Source organism: Dasypus novemcinctus, chromosome 8 (genome assembly GCF_030445035.2).
Source record: "Dasypus novemcinctus isolate mDasNov1 chromosome 8, mDasNov1.1.hap2, whole genome shotgun sequence".
NCBI classification, from domain to species: domain Eukaryota; kingdom Metazoa; phylum Chordata; class Mammalia; order Cingulata; family Dasypodidae; genus Dasypus; species Dasypus novemcinctus.
The window spans coordinates 48242557-48260575 of NC_080680.1; the positions used below are offsets into that span (position 1 = coordinate 48242557).

The 18019-nt window shown below is 39.9% G+C and overlaps 1 protein-coding gene across 3 annotated transcripts in view; it reads left to right on the forward strand.

Moving 5' to 3' along the window:
* The window catches only part of UHRF2 (ubiquitin like with PHD and ring finger domains 2), a 130063-nt gene that overhangs the window by 80029 nt on the left and 32015 nt on the right, over window positions 1-18019 (forward strand). For 2 of the 3 annotated variants that reach the window (XM_004457378.5, XM_004457379.5), the window contains exon 9: window positions 11664-11768. The exons of the other annotated variant lie outside the window; for it this stretch is intronic. In XM_004457378.5, coding sequence (XP_004457435.1) covers window positions 11664-11768 — 105 coding nt within the window. The remainder of the gene's footprint in view (window positions 1-11663; window positions 11769-18019) is intronic. 3 annotated transcript variants of the gene reach the window in all.

Here is an 18019-nt window from a genome sequence, read left to right on the forward strand (position 1 = left end):
GATGTTTTCTTTGTGGCTTAATCTCTGAACAAATGCTAAGATTTTGGGCAGAAGGAAGTGCCAGCTAATCTAAGAATAAAAGTATTTCCCCAATTTCTTGAGTAGAACAGTTTTCTGTAAGATACACCCAGGATTCTGCATTTTAAACTAATGAAGCTTTAATTTTTTTATTGAGGAGTAACCCTCATACTTAGACCTTTGATACAATTTTTAAATTAAAATAACTTAATACATTTGCATTACTTTAAAAGTTAAATACCTAGTATAGGATTTATTTTTTTAAAAACCTCTCTTCTTACCCCAATTTTCTTTTTCTCAGAGAGACACTTTAAAGACCACTTTAAAGTTTTAGTTATTTGTTTTGAATTTACCCCATTTCTAAATAAGAGGTTTTTACTGCTTTTTTTTTTTCCTTTTTTTTTTTTTTAGGAGGTACCGGGGATTAAACCCAGAACCTCATACGTGAAAAGCAGATGCTTAACCACTGAGCTCTATACTCCCCAATGAGAGATGGTTTTCTTGTTTGGTTTGGTTTTGATTTTTTTCTCTCTTTGTTTTTAGGAGGTACCACTGCAGGACCAAACCTGTCACCTCATATATGGGAAGCAGGTGCTCAACACTTGAGCTACATCTGCTTCCCTCCCCTCATTTTTCAGTTTTATTAACCAATGGTAGATGAACATGTAGTTTTTTGGGTTTTTTTAAAAGATTAATTTATTTTTATTATGTCTTGCCCCTTCCCCACCCGCATTGTCTGCTCTCTGTGTCCATTTGCTGTGTGTTCTTCTGTGTCCTCTTGCATTCTTGTCAGCGGCACTGGGACTCTGTGCTCTTTTTGCTGCCTTAGCTTTCCTTGTGTGTGGCGCCACTCCTGGGCAGACTGCTTTTTTTGCTTGCGGCGACTCACCTTACAGGGTGCACTCCTTGCATGTGGGGCTCCCCTATGCGGGGGACACCCCTGCATGGCATGGTGTCCTTGCACACATCAGCACTGTGCATGGGCCAGCTCACCACATGGGTCAGGAGACCCTGGGTTTGAACCCTGGACCTACCATATAGTAGGCAGACGCTCTATCAGTTGAGCCAGGTCTGCTTCCCTGAACATGTAGATTAATACTCACATTCCATATAATCCTTGCAATAATTGCTTTATAATTTTGACTGAATCAATATTTAAGGTTTATATTATGACTATGAATCTATTTTCTAGCTAAGACACTTAGTATAGTTTTTAAGCAGTTTTACTCACACACCATACAGTCTATCCAAAATGTACAGTAAGTGGCTCTCAGTACAATCACAAGTGTTGTGTTTTCATTACAACAATTAATTTTTTTTTTAAGATTTATTTATTTCTCCCCCCTTCCTCTCTCCCTCGCCCCACTTATCTGCTCTCTGTGTCCATTTGCTGTGTGTTCTTTTTTTGTCCGTTTCTGTTGTTGTCAGTGGCACAGGAATCTGTGTTTCTTTTTTCTTGTTATTGTTGTTGCATCATCTTGTTGTGTCAGCTCTCCATGTGTGCAGTGCCATTCTTGGGCAGGCTGCACTTTCTTTCACGCTGGGTGGCACTCCTTGCACGTGTCGCGGGGGACACCCCTACGTGGCAGGGCACTCCTTGCGCGCATCAGCACTGCGCATGGGCCAGCTGCACACGGGTCAAGGAGGCCCGGGGTTTGAATCGCGGACCTCCCATGTAGTAGACAGACGCCCTAACCACTGGGCCAAGTCCGTTTCCTAATATTACTGTTAACAATAGTCAGTAATTTCTATTAGTTGTATTTTTCCCATATACCGCCCTAATATTAATATCTTTTAATAGTGACATATATTTGTTATTTTCATGAAAGAACATTCTTACAGTTGAACTCTTAATCACAGCCGCCATCCACAACAGGTTTCAGTATGTTATACAGCTTCAAGTTTATTTTCTAGCTTTCCTTCTAGTGGTATATACAACCTTAAACTTTACCTTTCAATCACAATCACACCCATAAATCACACCCATAAATCAGTGCTGTTAATTACACTCACAATAATGTGCTATCATCACCCTTTCTTTCTGCAAATATTTACACTTCTGGTATTTTTTATTGCTTTTTTGTTTGCTTAGTTTTTTGAATACTGTTACTACTTCATTCCCAAACTCTGAAAGCCCTTTCAATATAGTCAGCAGTTAATCTATCACTTTTTTTTCCTTTGAGAACAGCCTCCTGCTCTAAATTGAACTAAATCTTTAGGACTGCCTATATCCTCCTTCCCTTTGCTTTCATCCCTTCCTGGAAATCCCCTTTTTCCAAGGGTCCCACATAATTCTCTTTCTTCTCCACAGCTTCTTGAGAAAGAGTACGTGGAAAGTAACTTCAAATCTTTGCATACCTGGAGTTGCAATATGTTCCTGTCATACTTAGTTTACTTGAATGTGGACTTCTCCTTGGGAAATAATTTTCTACCAGAATTTGAAGGCATTTCTTCCTTGTCCTTTTGTTTCTGTTGTTGCTGTTGAAAACCAGTATCAATCTGTTTCTTGATACTTTGTCAGTGTAAACTTTGAGGATATCTTCTTAATCCTTAATGTTTCAAAACTGATAATGTTTCTGGTAAGAGCTATTTATTTAGCTTCTACTATGTAGCACTGACTTAGATATAGGACTTTCCAGCAGTGAAGAAAAAGTCCCTGCTCTCATGAAACTTTGAGTCTCATGAAGCTTCAGTTCTAAAAAGAGAATTCAAGCAATCAACCAAGAAGATGGTGGTGACTATTATATAGAAAAGTAAAGAGTAAGCCAGGGCTAGTGGCTTATCATATATGGTGGACAGAGAAGGCCTGAAACTGATGAGGTGGATTTTTAGCAGAGACCTAAATGAAGTAAAGGATCAAGCAGTGCAGTTAGCTAGAAAAAGAAAGTTTAAGGAAAAGGAACTACTAGTAAATAAAAAAAATGCTGGGTTGAGTTGGAAGGATGCTTTGTGTGCTTAAGGAGCATCAGAAAATCCAGTGTGACTAAAGTAGAATGAGCAAGGAAGAGATGGAGTCAAAAGACTATGGGAGAGGGAAGCAGATTTGGCCCAATGGATAGGGCATCCGCCTGCCACATGGGAGGTCCAAGGTTCAAACCCAGGGCCTCCTGACCCATGTGGTGAGCTGGCCCATGTGCAGTACTGATGCACGGAAGGAGGGCCGTGCCACAAAGGAGTGTCCCCCGTGTAGGGAAGCCCCATGCACATCCATGAGAAAAGTGCAGCCTGCCTAGGAATGGCACTGCACACACGTAGAGCTGAAGCAGCAAGGCAACACAACAAAACAAGACACAGACTCCAGGTGCCACTGACAAGAATACACGTGGACACAGAAGAACACACAGGGAAGCAGACTTGGCCCAATGGATAGGGCATCCGCCTACCACACGGGAAGTCTGTGGTTCAAACCCTGGGCCTCCTTGACCCATGTGGAACTGGCCCATGCACAGTGCTGATGTGCACAAGGAGTGCCCTGCCATGCAAGGGTGTCCCCCACGTAGGGGAGCCCCACGCGCAAGGAGTGCGCCCCATGAGGAGAGCCGCCCAGCGCGAAAGAAAGTGTATCCTGCCCAAGAATGGTGCCGCACACACGGAGAGCTGACACAAGAAGATGACGCAACAAAGAAAAACAGATTCCTGGTGCCACTGATAAGGATAGAAGCGGTCACAGAAGAACACACAGGGAATAGACACAGAGCAGACAACTGCAGGGGGGTGGGGTTAAATAAATACATAAATAAATAAATAAATGGGAGATGGATGGAGGGATGGATGGAGGGATGGATGGAGGGATGGATGAATGGATAGCTGTGAAAGGCCAGATCATATAGAACACTGTGAAGTATATAGGCTAAGTCTTTTATTCTAGATGAAATGAGGGGGTTTTGAGGATTATTCTTGTGGCTAGTTTGAAGATAACTCTGGCCTACTGTAGGAAGCAATATCAGAATTAGAAAAATCACTTATGAAGATCTCATAACCCAGGCAATCAAAAAATTCTAAAATTGAGGTGATGACAGCACAACTCTGTGATCAAATGAGAGCCACTGAGTTTATACTTTGAATCGATTGTACAGAGCATGGGACTGGCTAACAGGGAATCTAATGATGGAGATGGACTGTGGTTAACGGGACAAATATGAGAACATTCTCTCATAAATGATAAATATATAATACTAATATAGGGTGTTAATGATTGGGTGGGTTGGGGGAAAAATACTCCAACTATAAGATATGGGCTATAGTTAGTAGAAGTATTTTGACCATATAAGTGTTCCATTCAGAAACTGATGCTGGTCATCTCAAACATTGAAAGTGGTAAAGACCTTGAAAAATTGCAGTTTGATATTGAGTGTAACAAGACTGCAAAAGATGACAGTGCACCCAGAGAAAAATCATAGAAAGCTATCCAAGAGGAAATTTGTTCAGTGACCAAACAAATCACAGCTACACTAACATTTCTGCCACTATTGGACGTTTCTTGTTCATTTGATCTGCTAATTTATATAGGCACCCTGCTACTGATGGTACCCTTCCCCACACTAAAGACACTTTAGAATTCTCAGGCCTCTGAGCCAGCTACAAAGTGGGCTCCAGGGATCCACCACTCCAGAAGAGGGGAGAGAGATGAACACAGCTTTAGGCTGACTCAGCTTCTGACCCAGGCTGATGGGACTGCTCTGTTGTTTTGCCCTCAGAGCCAGCACAGAATGGAGAGACCCAACCCTCTCTTCTACCTGGTACTGATTGTTCAGGGCACACCTCCCTATGAAAGGGGAAACAGGGACACAGCCTAAGGCTTACTCAGCTTTTGACCCACAGATTTGACCTGCTGTGTCCCATGAACCCTTCCAGGCCAGATGGGGCCATACCACTGTTTGCCATGGGAGCCGGCAAATGACTAAAAGATTCGGGACCAAAGAGATCAGACCCTCCTAATCTCTCTACTAACAAGGACTGATTGTTGTTGATGCAGAGGGGAGTGGAATTATTTCTTACCCAGGGAAAGGGAAAGGGCTACCAGAGAAGACTGGAGAACTGTCTTTGAGAAAGTTTGAATTATAGGGCTCTTAACCTCCAGGCAGGAACCTTTGTCACATTGATATGGTCTGTTTTGGAGCAAACACACTCCCACCAGGCAATAAAAGTGAAAGGGCTGTCAGAGTGCCATCCTCTGGCAGACCAAGGAAGTGCACATGCAGAGATTAAAAGTAAATGAGAGGCTTTTTCCAGTCTTTATAGCCTCCCTCCCCAAGTGCCTAAGAAGCAGGTCTGCAACCCATTACTGTGTCCAGAGCCCAGATTTGAGCAACTAACAAGGACAATCCTAATGACCTAGATTGAACCAAGAATCAAAGAGCAGCACTAACCCAGAGCCTCCTGCCACTAAATCTCAATGAAAGAGAAAGAAATTGAGCATCTGAGTAAACTGCCATCCTAATCAGATGCCTAGACATCAGCAAAACCTTATGAGCCATACTAAGAAAATATAACATATGGCCCAAGAAAAGGAACATATGAAAGCCCCAAAACACATGCAGGATTTGAGACAACTATTTAATGAGATAAACACAAATTTCCAAAATCAAATTAATGAGTTGAAGGACAGTATGGCTAAAGAGATAAATGACATCAAGAACACATTGAGGGAAATGGACTTGGCCCAGTGATTAGGGCATCCGTCTACCACATGGGAGGTCCGCGGTTCAAACCCTGGGCCTCCTTGACCCGTGTGGAGCTGACCCATGCGCAGTGCTGATGCGCGCAAGGAGTGCCGCGCCATGCAGGGGTGTCCCCCGCGTAGGGGAGCCCCACGCGCAAGGAGTGCACCTGTAAGGAGAGCTGCCCAGTGCGAAAGAAAGTGCAGTCTGCCCAGGAATGGTGCCGCCCACACTTCCCGTGCCGCTGACGACAACAGAAGCGGACAAAGAAACAAGACGCAGCAAATAGACACAGAGAACAGACAACCGGGGGAGGTGGGGGGGGGGGTTAAATAAATAAATAAATCTTAAAGAATGTGACCTCATGAGATAGGACTTTAAAAAAAAAACAACACACACACATTGAGGGAAGCAGACTTGGCCCAGTGGTTAGGGTGTCCGTCTACCACATGGGAGGGCCACAGTTCAAACCCTGGGCCTCCTTGACCCATGTGCAGCTGGCCCATGTGCAGTGCTGATGCACGCAAGGAGTGCTGTGCCATGCAGGGGTGTCCCCACGTAGGGGAGCCCCACACACAAGGAGTGCACCTCATAAAGGAGAGCCACCCAGTGTGGAAGAAAGTTCAGCCTGCCCAGGAATGGCGCCGCAGACCCAGAGAGCTGACACAAGAAGATGACGCAACAAAAAGAAACACAGATTCCTGTGCCGCTGACAACAGAAGCAGACAAAGAAGAACACACATGCAGCAAATGGACACAGAGAGCAGACAATGGGGGGGTTGGGGGGGGGGGAAGTGGAGAGAAATAAAAAAAATAAAGAACACATTGAATGAATACAAAGAAGAATCTGAAATCCTGAATAGAAAGGTAACAGAACTCATGGGAATGAAAGACACAATAGGTGATCTCAAACACACGTTAGAGACATACAACATCAAACTCAAAATGATAGAAGAAAGAATAAGTGGTAACAAAGATAGAATAGCTGAACTTGGAGAAAAGATTGAAAAAAATTGAGCAGTGGTCCAGGGAGTTGAATATCAATACGAAACATACTTTTCATGGGCGTTCCAGAAGGAGAAAAGAAGGGAAAAGATTGGCAGAAGTATTTGAGGAAATAATAGCAGAAAATTTCCCAATTCTTAAAAAAGAAATGAACTTACATGTCCAAGAAGCACACTGTACCCCAATCGGAATAAATCCAAATAGACATACTCCAAGATTCATACTATTCAGAATGTCAAATGTCAAAGATAAAGAGAAAATTCTGAGAGCAGCAAGGGAGAAGCAAGCCATTACACTCAAGAGGTGCCCACTAAGACTTAGCCCAGATTTCGCATCAGAAACCATGGAAACAAGAAGACAGTGGTACAATACAATTAGAAGACTGAAAGACAAAAACCGTTAGCCCAGAATTCCTTATCCTGCAAAGTTGTACTTCAAATGTGGAGGTGAGTACAAAATATCCACGGACAGAAACTAAGGTCATAAAAAAGAATCCCTCTTTGCAGGAAATATAGGAAGCCTTAGAGTCTGAAAGAAAAATACAGGAGAGAGAGGCTTGGGGGAGAACATAGAAGGAAAGCAGAAAGGGTAAACAAAAAAGTAAAAAGATGGACAAAAATATGGTATGATATATGAAAACCAAAGAATAAAATGCTGGAAGTAAATAATGCATTTACAGTAATATCATTGAATGTGAATGGATAAAACTCTCCAATCAAAAGATATAGGATGACAGAATGGATTAAAAAAACATGAGCCATCCATATGTTACTTAACAAGAGACTCACCTTAGAACCAGGATGCAAACCAATTGAAAGTGGAAGGTTGGAAAAAGATACTCCACACGAATAGTAATCAAAAAAGAGCAGGGGAAGCTATACTAATATCATAGAAAACAAACTTTAAATGCAAAAAAAGACATAAGAGATGTAGAAGGCCATTATTATTAATAAAAGGGACAATCCACCAGGAAGATGTAACAGTCTTAAATGTCTATGCACCTAACTAGGGTGCCCCAAAGTACATGAGACAAACTGACAAACTGAAGGAAGAAATAGACTTCTCTAGAGTAATTGTTAGAGACTTCATCACACCACTCAAGTCATTAGATAGAAAACTAGACAGAAGATAACAAGGAAACAATATGATAAACGAGTTAGACCTAGCAGACATATACGGAGCATTGCATGCAAACTCAGCAGGTTATACGTTTTTCTCAAGTGCCCATGAACCTTTATCCAGGGTAGACCAAATGTTAGGGCACAATGCAGCTGTCAGTAAATATATTATTAAAAAATTGAAATTATACAAAGCACCTTCTAGGCTCATAATGGAATGAAACTGGAAATCAATAATTGACAAAGGTAAATTGGCAATTATGTGAAGGATAAAACATCACACTCCTAAATAATCACAAGATCAAAGAAGTAATTGCGAGTGAATTCAATGTCTATATTGAGACAAATGAAAACGAGAAGGCAACTTATCAGTCTTTTGGGATACAGTGAAGGCAGTTCTTGAGAGCAAAATTTATAACCGTAAATGCCTATATTAAAAAAGAAGAAAGAGCTAAACTCAATAATTTAACTCATGACTAGTGAAACTAGAAAAACAATAGCAAACCAAGCCCCAAGCAAAAAGAAGGGAAAAAATAAATAAATAGAGAACCAAAAGACAGTAGAGAAAGTAAAACCAAAAGCTGGTTCTTTGAGAAGATCAATAAAATTGACAAGCCCCTACCTATACTAACAACAAAAAAAAGAAGATGCAAATAAAGACAATCAGAAATGAAAGGGGGGAAGTTACGACTGACCCCACAGAAATAAAATGGACTAATTCCTGGAAATGCCCAAACACCATACACTGATGCTACAAGAAATACAAGAACTTAACAATCCAGTCACATTTGAAGAGACTGAATCTGTCATTAAAAATCTCCCAGCAGGTCCGTGGTTCAAACCCCAGGCCTCCTTGACCTGTGTGGAGCTGGCCATGCACAGTGCTGATGCACGCAAGGAGTGCCATACCACGCAGGGGTGTTCCCCGCATAGGGGAACCCCACGTGCAAGGAGTGTGCTCCATAAGGAGAGCCGCACAGCGTGAAAGAAAGTGCAGCATGCCCAGGAGTGGTGCCACACACACGGAGAACTGATGCAGCAAGATGACGCAACTCAAAGAGACGCAGATTCCCATGCCGCTGACAACAATAGAAGCAGACAAAAAAGAACACTCAGCAAACGGACACAGAACAGACAACGGGGGGGGGGGGGGGGGGAGGGAAGGGAGAGAAATAAATAAAAATAATATCTTTTTTAAAAAGTCAGAAACAACACAGGTGTCCATCAACAGATGACTTGATAAACCAACTGGTTAATTCACGTGATGGAATGTTTTGCAGCTGTTAGAAGATATGAAATTGTAAAGCATATGACAGCAAAAGTGAAATTTGATTCTTGGTTATATAGTGCTAGGGAAGATACGCTAAGGGCTGTAGAGTTTTTCTTTTTAAAATTTTTTGTGATGACTAATGCACAACATTGTAATTATACTAAAAGCCATTGATTATACACTTGGGATAAATTGTATGGTATGTGAATATATTTCAATAAAACTACTAAACAAACAGACATGCAAGAATAGCCAGAAATCTCAGCTATGTACAGCAGGGGAAACAGATTGAGCGGTGAAGAATTTTCCTGTTTGTTTTTTATTAGTATTATTGAAATAATGGAAATGCTCTAGTAATGATTGAAGTACTAAATGCCCAACTATATGATTATACCAAATACCATTAATTGTACACTTCGGGGAAAAAAATGATTTCTAACAAAAATTAATATGAATGGAGTTAATAGTACTAATAGAGTGGTGGACCCAAGAGCCTTATCAGTGCCAACAAAATAGCAGAATTCATATAACATCAAAGTTGTCCTGCAAGAGCATTGGCACCTTATGATGTCTTTTAAAAATATGAAATTCCAACAGACATCTGAAGGACCGTGTTACAACAATTAATCCAAATGAAAAACCAGAGACCCTCCTCCCACCCCCATTCAATTTAAGTAGTCTTCTTTTTCCACAGTAGAAAATTTTTTAGATATGTCTTGTAGACCTCAAAGTACTGGAAAGGAAGCGCCTATTCAAAGTCTTTGCATCTTAAGATACTTTAAATGATACTGATTGTCCATTTGAAATATATAAGTTGTGCTATAACAAATTATACTATCAAATATAATCACTGTCCATGTAGTTGAACTTCTGGGATCAAGAAAGTATGTTTAAATTAGTTCCCATCATAAGTGGTGTGGCACATCAGTCACCTTGCTGCTGATTACTTAGCCTGGTGTCTCTGCCATCTCTGCCCTCCCTTTCCCCCTGCCTTACTCCTACCCTCCCTGCCACAAGCCTCTAGATTGGAGTGGTTTATTAGATTAGATATGAATGTTTCAGGTTGCAGTCTGTGGGACTGCTTGGTGTGTGGAGGGGTGCTTCATCCCCCCTTCCAAGCCATCAGTCTTTCCCCTCTGTCCATTTCCACCCTTGGCTGAAGAATAGATTTGTAATCCACTCTGTTCCCTTGTGAAACCAATTTTTGGTGAGGAGTTCTTTCAGGGCTTTCCCGATATTTTACACCCCTTCACCTGTATTGAGGGATGCTGCTTTTTCCTTCCTTCTGAAGTCCCTTCGTGCACCGTCATTACCCAGCACTTTCCATGACACATCCTTGCTTTGGCCAGAAGCCATCAGGCAGGGTTAGAAAGAGTCTTTGGACTCCATTGTTTAGTTTGGGAACCACATTTCTTTACTCTCCACCAGTCTGGGAAATGAAAAGTGGCTCCTCAGCTCTCACCACCCTCTGCTTTCCTCCTCAGCTGATCAATTTTTTTTAGGTCAGGTTTTGATATGGTGAAAAGGAAAGTCACCAGGGTTACTGAGATCTGCCAACTCTCAAAGATTTTGGTGGTTAAACTTGGAGAAAGGCCACATGAAGATACTTGTAAGGCACACACTCCCTCCAAGTGAATTGTTTTATTTTCTTAAAATTGCTTTTACTTTTAAAAATTGAAGAAATTTCAAACAAATAGGGCTTTCATTTGGTCATCCTTGCAGTTCATTAGATCTACTTTGGAATCTGACAACTAGGACAAAAAGAACTTGAATTCAGTGCATTCTCTGGTTTTGTTGCTGCTGCCTTCCACAGTCCTCAGCAGGGATTAAGGAAGAACTTGGTGTGCATGGCAGATCCATGAAATTGGTGGGCTTGACTTCCTAACAAATTCCTCTTTTTCCATTTTTCTGCTCAGAACCACTAAATGCTAAAATGTAGATACATACTGAAATAAAAACAATTCATTATGATTATTTTTTTAAAAAGGATCATTCTGTTTGTTATGAATTAGAATGGGTTTGAAGTAACAAAACTGGAGGCAGTGATGAAAGGTCTATTTTAAGTATCCATTACTTAAACTAAGATTGTAGCAGTAGAGGTAGAAAAAGATGGAATTGAGATCTTTAAGAGGTAGAATCAGCAGTACTAGTGACAAAATGGATTTGAAATATGGATGAAGAATGAATGTAAAATGACCCCTGCATTTCTGACTTAACCAGTTGGGTAAAGAACAGTGCCATACTCAAAAGATGAGAACTAAGAAGGAGAAAGAGATTTGGAGTAGTGATATTAAGTTCTGTTTCAGCTGTGTTGAGCTGGAAGTACCAATAGGCTTAAAATGAGGACTATTTAATAGTTATTTTGAAACTCAGAATTTAGGTCCAAAAAGTTTTAGTCATCATCAGCGAGCACCTAAGGAATATATTAAGAGAAATGAAGTGAGAGAGCAAAACATAGTGAGACTCTCTGGGTGAGACTCATTTCTTTGTTGAAGAGTTTTTAGACTCCAATAATATATGTGAAAGCACTTTGTAAATGTAACTTAATAACTATTCAGAAGTATTTTGAGACTCTTTTTACTTATTTTGTAGGTGAGCGAAGCAGGTGTCCATAGGCCCCATGTTGGTGGAATTCATGGTCGAAGTAATGATGGGGCTTACTCTCTTGTCCTGGCTGGTGGATTTGCGGACGAAGTAGTAAGTCTTGACACAGCCTTGTTCTTTAGGACTGTCTTCATCACCCAGTAAAATACAGAAACTTTGTCTAGGATACATCAAATCCTGTCTCTCTTTAGTGTAACTTTTACGTTGAAGTAGTCAATTCTATCAATTATAGGATAAATCAGTTGGCAGTTTTCATTTTTACATGTGTCCATTTGTTTTGTATATATACTTGTTAACGTTATTACAGTGAAAATAAATTCTCTAGAGTTCTTTTTTAAAGCTTTTTATTTTGAGATAATTACAGATTTACACGTAACTGTCACATAATACTGAGAGACCGCCTGTACCCTTTACTGAGTTCCCCCAATGGTGTCACCTTACAAAATTATAAAACAATATCACTGACTAGTATATTGACATTGATATAGTCAAAATACTGAACATTCCTATCACTCCAAGGATCCCTCAAGTTGCCCTTTTATAGGCACATCCACTTTTCTCCTGCCCCCATCCTATAATTTTGTCATTTCAAGATTTTTAATAAATGGAATCATGTAGTATGTAACATCTGGAATTGGCTTTTTCACCCTGCGTAATTCTCTAGGGATTGTTGCAATAGTTTGTTTCTTTACTATTCTGAGTAGTAATCTAAGATATTGATGCACATGTGTTTAACCACTCACCTGGTTTTTTTGTTTTTTAAAGATTTATTTATTTATTTATTTTTAAATTTCTCTCCCCTTCCCCCCCACTCCTCCGCAGTTGTCTGCTCTCAGTGTCCATTTGCTGTGTGTTCTTCTGAGACCACTTCTATCTTTATCAGCGGCACCAGGATTCTGTGTTTCTTTTTGTTGCGTTGTCTTGTTGTGTCAGCTCTCCGTGTGTGTGGCGCCATTCCTGGCAGGCTGCACTTTCTTTCGCGCTGGGTGACTCTCCTTACGGGGCACACTCCTTGCGCGCGGGGCTCTTCTACATGGGGGACACCCCTGTGTGGCACGGCACTGCACATGGGCCAGCTCCACACGGGTCAAGGAGGCCTGGGGTTTGAACCACGGACCTCCCTTCTGGTAGGCGGACACCCTATCCATTGCACCAAGTCCACTTCCTGACCACTCACCTGTTGAAGGACATCTGGTTTGTTTCCAGTTAGGGCTGTTATGAATAAAACTGCTATATACATTCATGTACAGGTTTTTGTGTGAACGTAAGTCTTCATTTCCCTGACATAACTGCCCAGGAGTGCAATTGCATGGTCATGTCTTAGTTGCATGTTTAGTTTAAGAAACTGCTAAACTGTTTTAGTGGCTGTAACATTTACAGTCCTACCAGCAGTGTTGACAGTGATCTCGTTTCTTTACATCTTTGCCATAATTGAGTGTTTTCATTATTTTTTTTCGTAGCTATTCCGTTCTAATAGGTGTGTAGTGATAACTCATGGTTTTAATTTGCATTTTCCTAGTGGCTAATGATGTTAAATATCATTCATGTACTTATTTGCCATCTATATAGCCTCTTTGGTTATATCTCTTCAGGTCTTTTGCCCATTTTATAATTGGGTTTTTTATTGTTTATCATATACGTAGTTTGTAATTATTTTCTCCCAGTTTGTAACTCTAGAGCTTGTCTTTTCATCTTCTTAACAGGGTCATTTTATCAATATATTCTTTTATGGATTATGCTTTTGGTGTCAAATCTGAGAAATCTTTACTGAACCCTAAATGCCAAAGATTTTTCTATTTCTTTTTTCCTAACAGCTTTATAGTTTTACAGTTTACATTAAAATCTATGATCCATTTTGTGTTATTTTATATATGGGGTGTAAGTTGAGGTTCCTTTTTTGATTTGTGGATTTCCAGTTTCTCAATGATAATATTGAAAAGGCAAATGGTCAGAGAAGAAAGAAAGAACACGATGGCCACTCCCTTCCCCCAAAGGTAGAAGCTGCATGCAGTCTTTACAACCTAGTTTTAGAAGTGATACACTATCAGGTGCAGTTTCTGTTTGTATTTCCATTTAAATTTCATTGTTTACTACTAAGCTTAGTAAGAAAGTTTAGAAAGAAGAAAACATTCTTTTTTTTAAAGATTTGTTTTTATTTATTTCTCTCCCCTTCCCTCCCCACCCCTTGTCTACTGTCTGTGTCTGCTTGCATTCTTGTCAGGCAGCACCGGGAATCTGTGTCTCTTTTTGTTTCACCATCTTGCTGTGTCTGCTCTGTGTGTGTGCAGCCCGCTCTGTGTGCGGGCTGCACTTTTCATGCTGGGCGGCTCTTCTTGCAGGGCACACTCCTTGCGTGGGGGGCATCCCTGCATGGGACGGCACTCCTTGTGCACAGCAGCCAGCTCACCACATGGGCCAGGAGGCCCTGGTTATTGAACCCTGGACCTCCTATATGGTAGGCGGACACTCAGTCAGTTGAGTCACATCCTCTTCCCAAGAAGAGAGCATTCTAATAAAATGAAATATTAAAACATAGTAGTAAAAAAACCTGGGGATACATTGTTTGAAACTAACAAGGTATAGTTTTGGTTTCCAATTTTTATAATCAAATATTCCTTCATTGAAAAATTAAGCTCACTGTGCATATATTATAGGAAAATAGAAGTAAAGAGATAATGAGAAAGTGACTGTAAAATTAGCCATATTAATTCTAGAACCAGTCAAATGGTAAATTTATTCATTTATAATTAGAAGTAATACCTATATATAAACCAGTCATTCCTTTTTCCATAGTTCTAATGTAGTCCATCAAATAAAACCAAATTATTCATACCAACAATAGGATTTTACAAAGTGCCATCCAGGGCAGAGTTCACGTGTATATTTGTCCTTATAGGTAATATGTATATTTAAATGATTCAGTCCAAAGGACAGATCACTTATTAGTGAAAATTGCAATTTATTTGGGTATTACAAAAATAAAAACTTTTTTGTAAGGGGATTTTAAAGATATTTGGCTCCCATAGAAATTAGATAGAAATGGGTCATGAATTTTAAATTTCCATCTTTTATGATGCTAATCAAAAGTTTCCCTATGTCCTTCTTTAGCAAGTCCTCATTTGCTTCCTTTCGTACATAGGGTGCTATAATGATGAATTAGAGTAGCTATAGAGAACTTCAAGATGTAGTATATTTTCAGGCAAAAGTAGAAAAGCTTGCCATCTTTCTGAAAGGCAAATTTGGCGGTGCTTTTATATTAACATGGCCAAGGAAACTGAAAATGGAAGTATTGAGGTTACTCCTTTGAGTACTCTTTTATCAGTGATATTTTTAAGTATCTGATGAGAAATACAGAGGTTTTTTAAACTACTATCACAGTAAGCATTTAGACTATTTTTAAGTTTCTATAATAAAACCAGCCAACTGGAAGTGGAATCTCCTTAACATTTATTATTAGCAGCTGACCAATAGTATTTGTTTTCAGAATTGGCGTTTGTTGTTTCCATGACCTTGGCCAAATTATTTAACCCCAGTAAACCTCAGTTGACAGGGTTTACTATTCTTCCAGCGCCATCTGTTGAAGAGACGGTTTTGTCACCTTAACATGGACTTGATAGGTTTATTGATAACCAGTTGGCCATACTGGTGAGGATTCACTTCTGGACTCCTCAATTCTGCTCCACTGATCAATGTGTCTATCTTTATGTCAGTACCATGCTGTTTTGACCACTGTAGCTTATAATATGTTTCAAGGTTAGGCAGTGAAAATCCTCCCACATCACTCTTCTTTTTAGAATGCTTTTGGCTATTCAGATGCGCTTTCCACCTGAATTGGGTAATTGCCTTTTCTATTTCTTTAAGTGAGGCTGTTGGAATTTTGATTGGTATCATATTTAAATCTATAAATCAGTTTGGGTCAGATTGACATCCTCAGGATATTTAGTCATCCCATCCATGAACATGGACTGTCTTTCCATTTGTGTAGGTCTTCTTTGGTTTATATTTTATATTTTTTTTTAGCATTGTTTTGTAGTTTTCTGCATATAGATCCTGTTCTTCTTTGGTTAAATTGATTCCTAGGTATTTGAGCCTTTGTGTTGTTGTTAAAAATGGAATTTTCCCCCGATTTCCTCCTCAGGTTGTTCAATGCTACTATACTATACAAAAACATTATTGATTTTGGTGTGTTGATCTTGTATCCTGCCACTTTGCTGAACTTGTTTATTAGCTCTAGTAGCTTTGTTGTAGACATTTCAGAATTTTCTAAATATAAGAGCATGTCATCCATTAATAGAGTTGTACTTACTATTTTCCTCCTTTTTTTTCCCTTGTCTAATTGCAAATGTTGAATAACAGTGATGACAGTAAGCATCGTTTTCTTGTTCCCGATCTTAGAGGGACATTTTTCAACCTTTTCCCATTGAGTATGATGTTGGCTCTGTGTTTTTTATATATGCCCTTTATCATATTGAGGAATTTTCCTTCTATTCCTATCTTTCGAAGTGTTTTTATCGGGAATGGGTGAAGGATTTTATCAAATGCCTTTTTTATATTGATCAAGATGATCATGTGATTTTTTTCCTTCCAATTTGTTAATGTGGTGTACTACATTGATTAATTTTCTTATGTTCCACCGCCATTGCATATCAAGAGTACATCACTCTTAGTCGTGGTGTATAATTTTTTTGATATGCTGTTGGATTCTATCTGCAAGTATTTTGTTGAGAATTTTTACATCTTTGTTCATTAGATTGGTTTGTGAATTTCTTTTCTTGAAATATCTTTTATCTAGCTTTGGTATTCAGGTGATGCTGGCTTCTTCGTAAAATGTGTTGGGTAATTTTCTGTCTTCAGTGTTTTGGAAGAGTTTAAACAGGATTAGTGTTAATTCTTCTTGAAATGCTTGGTAGAATTCACCTGTGAAGCCATCTGGTACTGGACTTTGTTGGGAGATTTTTGATGACTAATTCAATCTCTAAATGTGATTGGTTTGTTGAGTTTTTGTATTTTTTGTAGTCAGTATAGGTTCTTGGTTCCGTCTGTTTTAGACCTTTAGGACTGTCCCTGATAGTTGCTCAAATCTGGGCCTTCGACCCAATAATAGGTTGCAGACCCACTTCCAAAGTCCTTGGGGAGGGAGGCATGAAGGCTGGAAAACACTTTTCTTATTTACTTTTAATTTCCTTACATGCACTTCCTTTGTTGACCAGCAAATGGCACTCTTCAGCAGCCCTCTCAGTTAAAAACAAGGTCAGAATGTGTTAGCAGCAACATGGACTGGATCAGTGTGACAGAGGATCCTGCCTGGAGGCTAAATGCCTGGCAATTCAAACCTTCTCAGAGGCTCTTCACCAACCTTTGCTGGCAGCCCTTCTCCCTTTTCCTGGGTAGGAAGTAATTCTATTCCCCTCTGCATCCTCAGCAACCAGTCCTGGTAAGATTGGTGATAGAGTAGGGTCATATCTCATTAGTCCTGAGCCGGCTCCCAGGGCAGGCAATGGCATCGCCCCTTCAGACTAAATCTGTGGACCAAAGATGAATCAGCCTTAAACTGTGTCCCTCTCTCTCCCCTTTCCTGGGAAGGTGGATCCCTGTGGGGCCCCCTTTTTCTGTTGCCAACATCCCAAGGCTGGAGAATTCAAATATTTCTACTCATAGGGTGAGGGAAGGGCACCAGTGGCTGCAGCTTCCACTCACAGTATTTCTATCGAGATTCCTTTCCTATACCCCTCCCTCTTCTGGACTGTGTCCAGCCTTCCCCTGGTGTCTTAAATCCTAGAACCTTTTTTGCAGGCCATTTCTGCCTGTCCTGTAGTTATTTTTCTGGAAGAGGAGAGAGTCCCATGTCTTTCTAATCTGCCATCTTCCCAGATATAGCACCCTTGCTTAGGCTACTACCACATGGAGGCACAACTTAGGGGATCATAGACTAGAAGATAAAAGTTTAAGCTGATTATTTCTCCATATGAAATTCAGAGTGTGCAGCAATATTCGCTGAGCTCCAAGAGTCTGGAAATTCTTTGTTTCTTTACTGATAAACTTTTTGTTGCTTTATTAAAGGTTTGGAGTACAGGTGAATAAATAGTATAGAATTTTAGCCATGTTTACTTATTTGCCACTGGAAGAATAATCAGAAAGTTTTTTTCTTCTGTTTTGAACACTTTTTAGGTTAGATTGCTCCTATTATGCTCTCCTACTACTATTACTACTGTTTCCTTTATAGCATTACCAGTTATAACTTCAAAAGTTGAAGTTGACAGGTTATCAGTATGAGTATTATGATGGCAATCCTGATACCATTTGGAAACCTGTTTTTAATCAATTTAAGAAGTGTTCTGAATTGT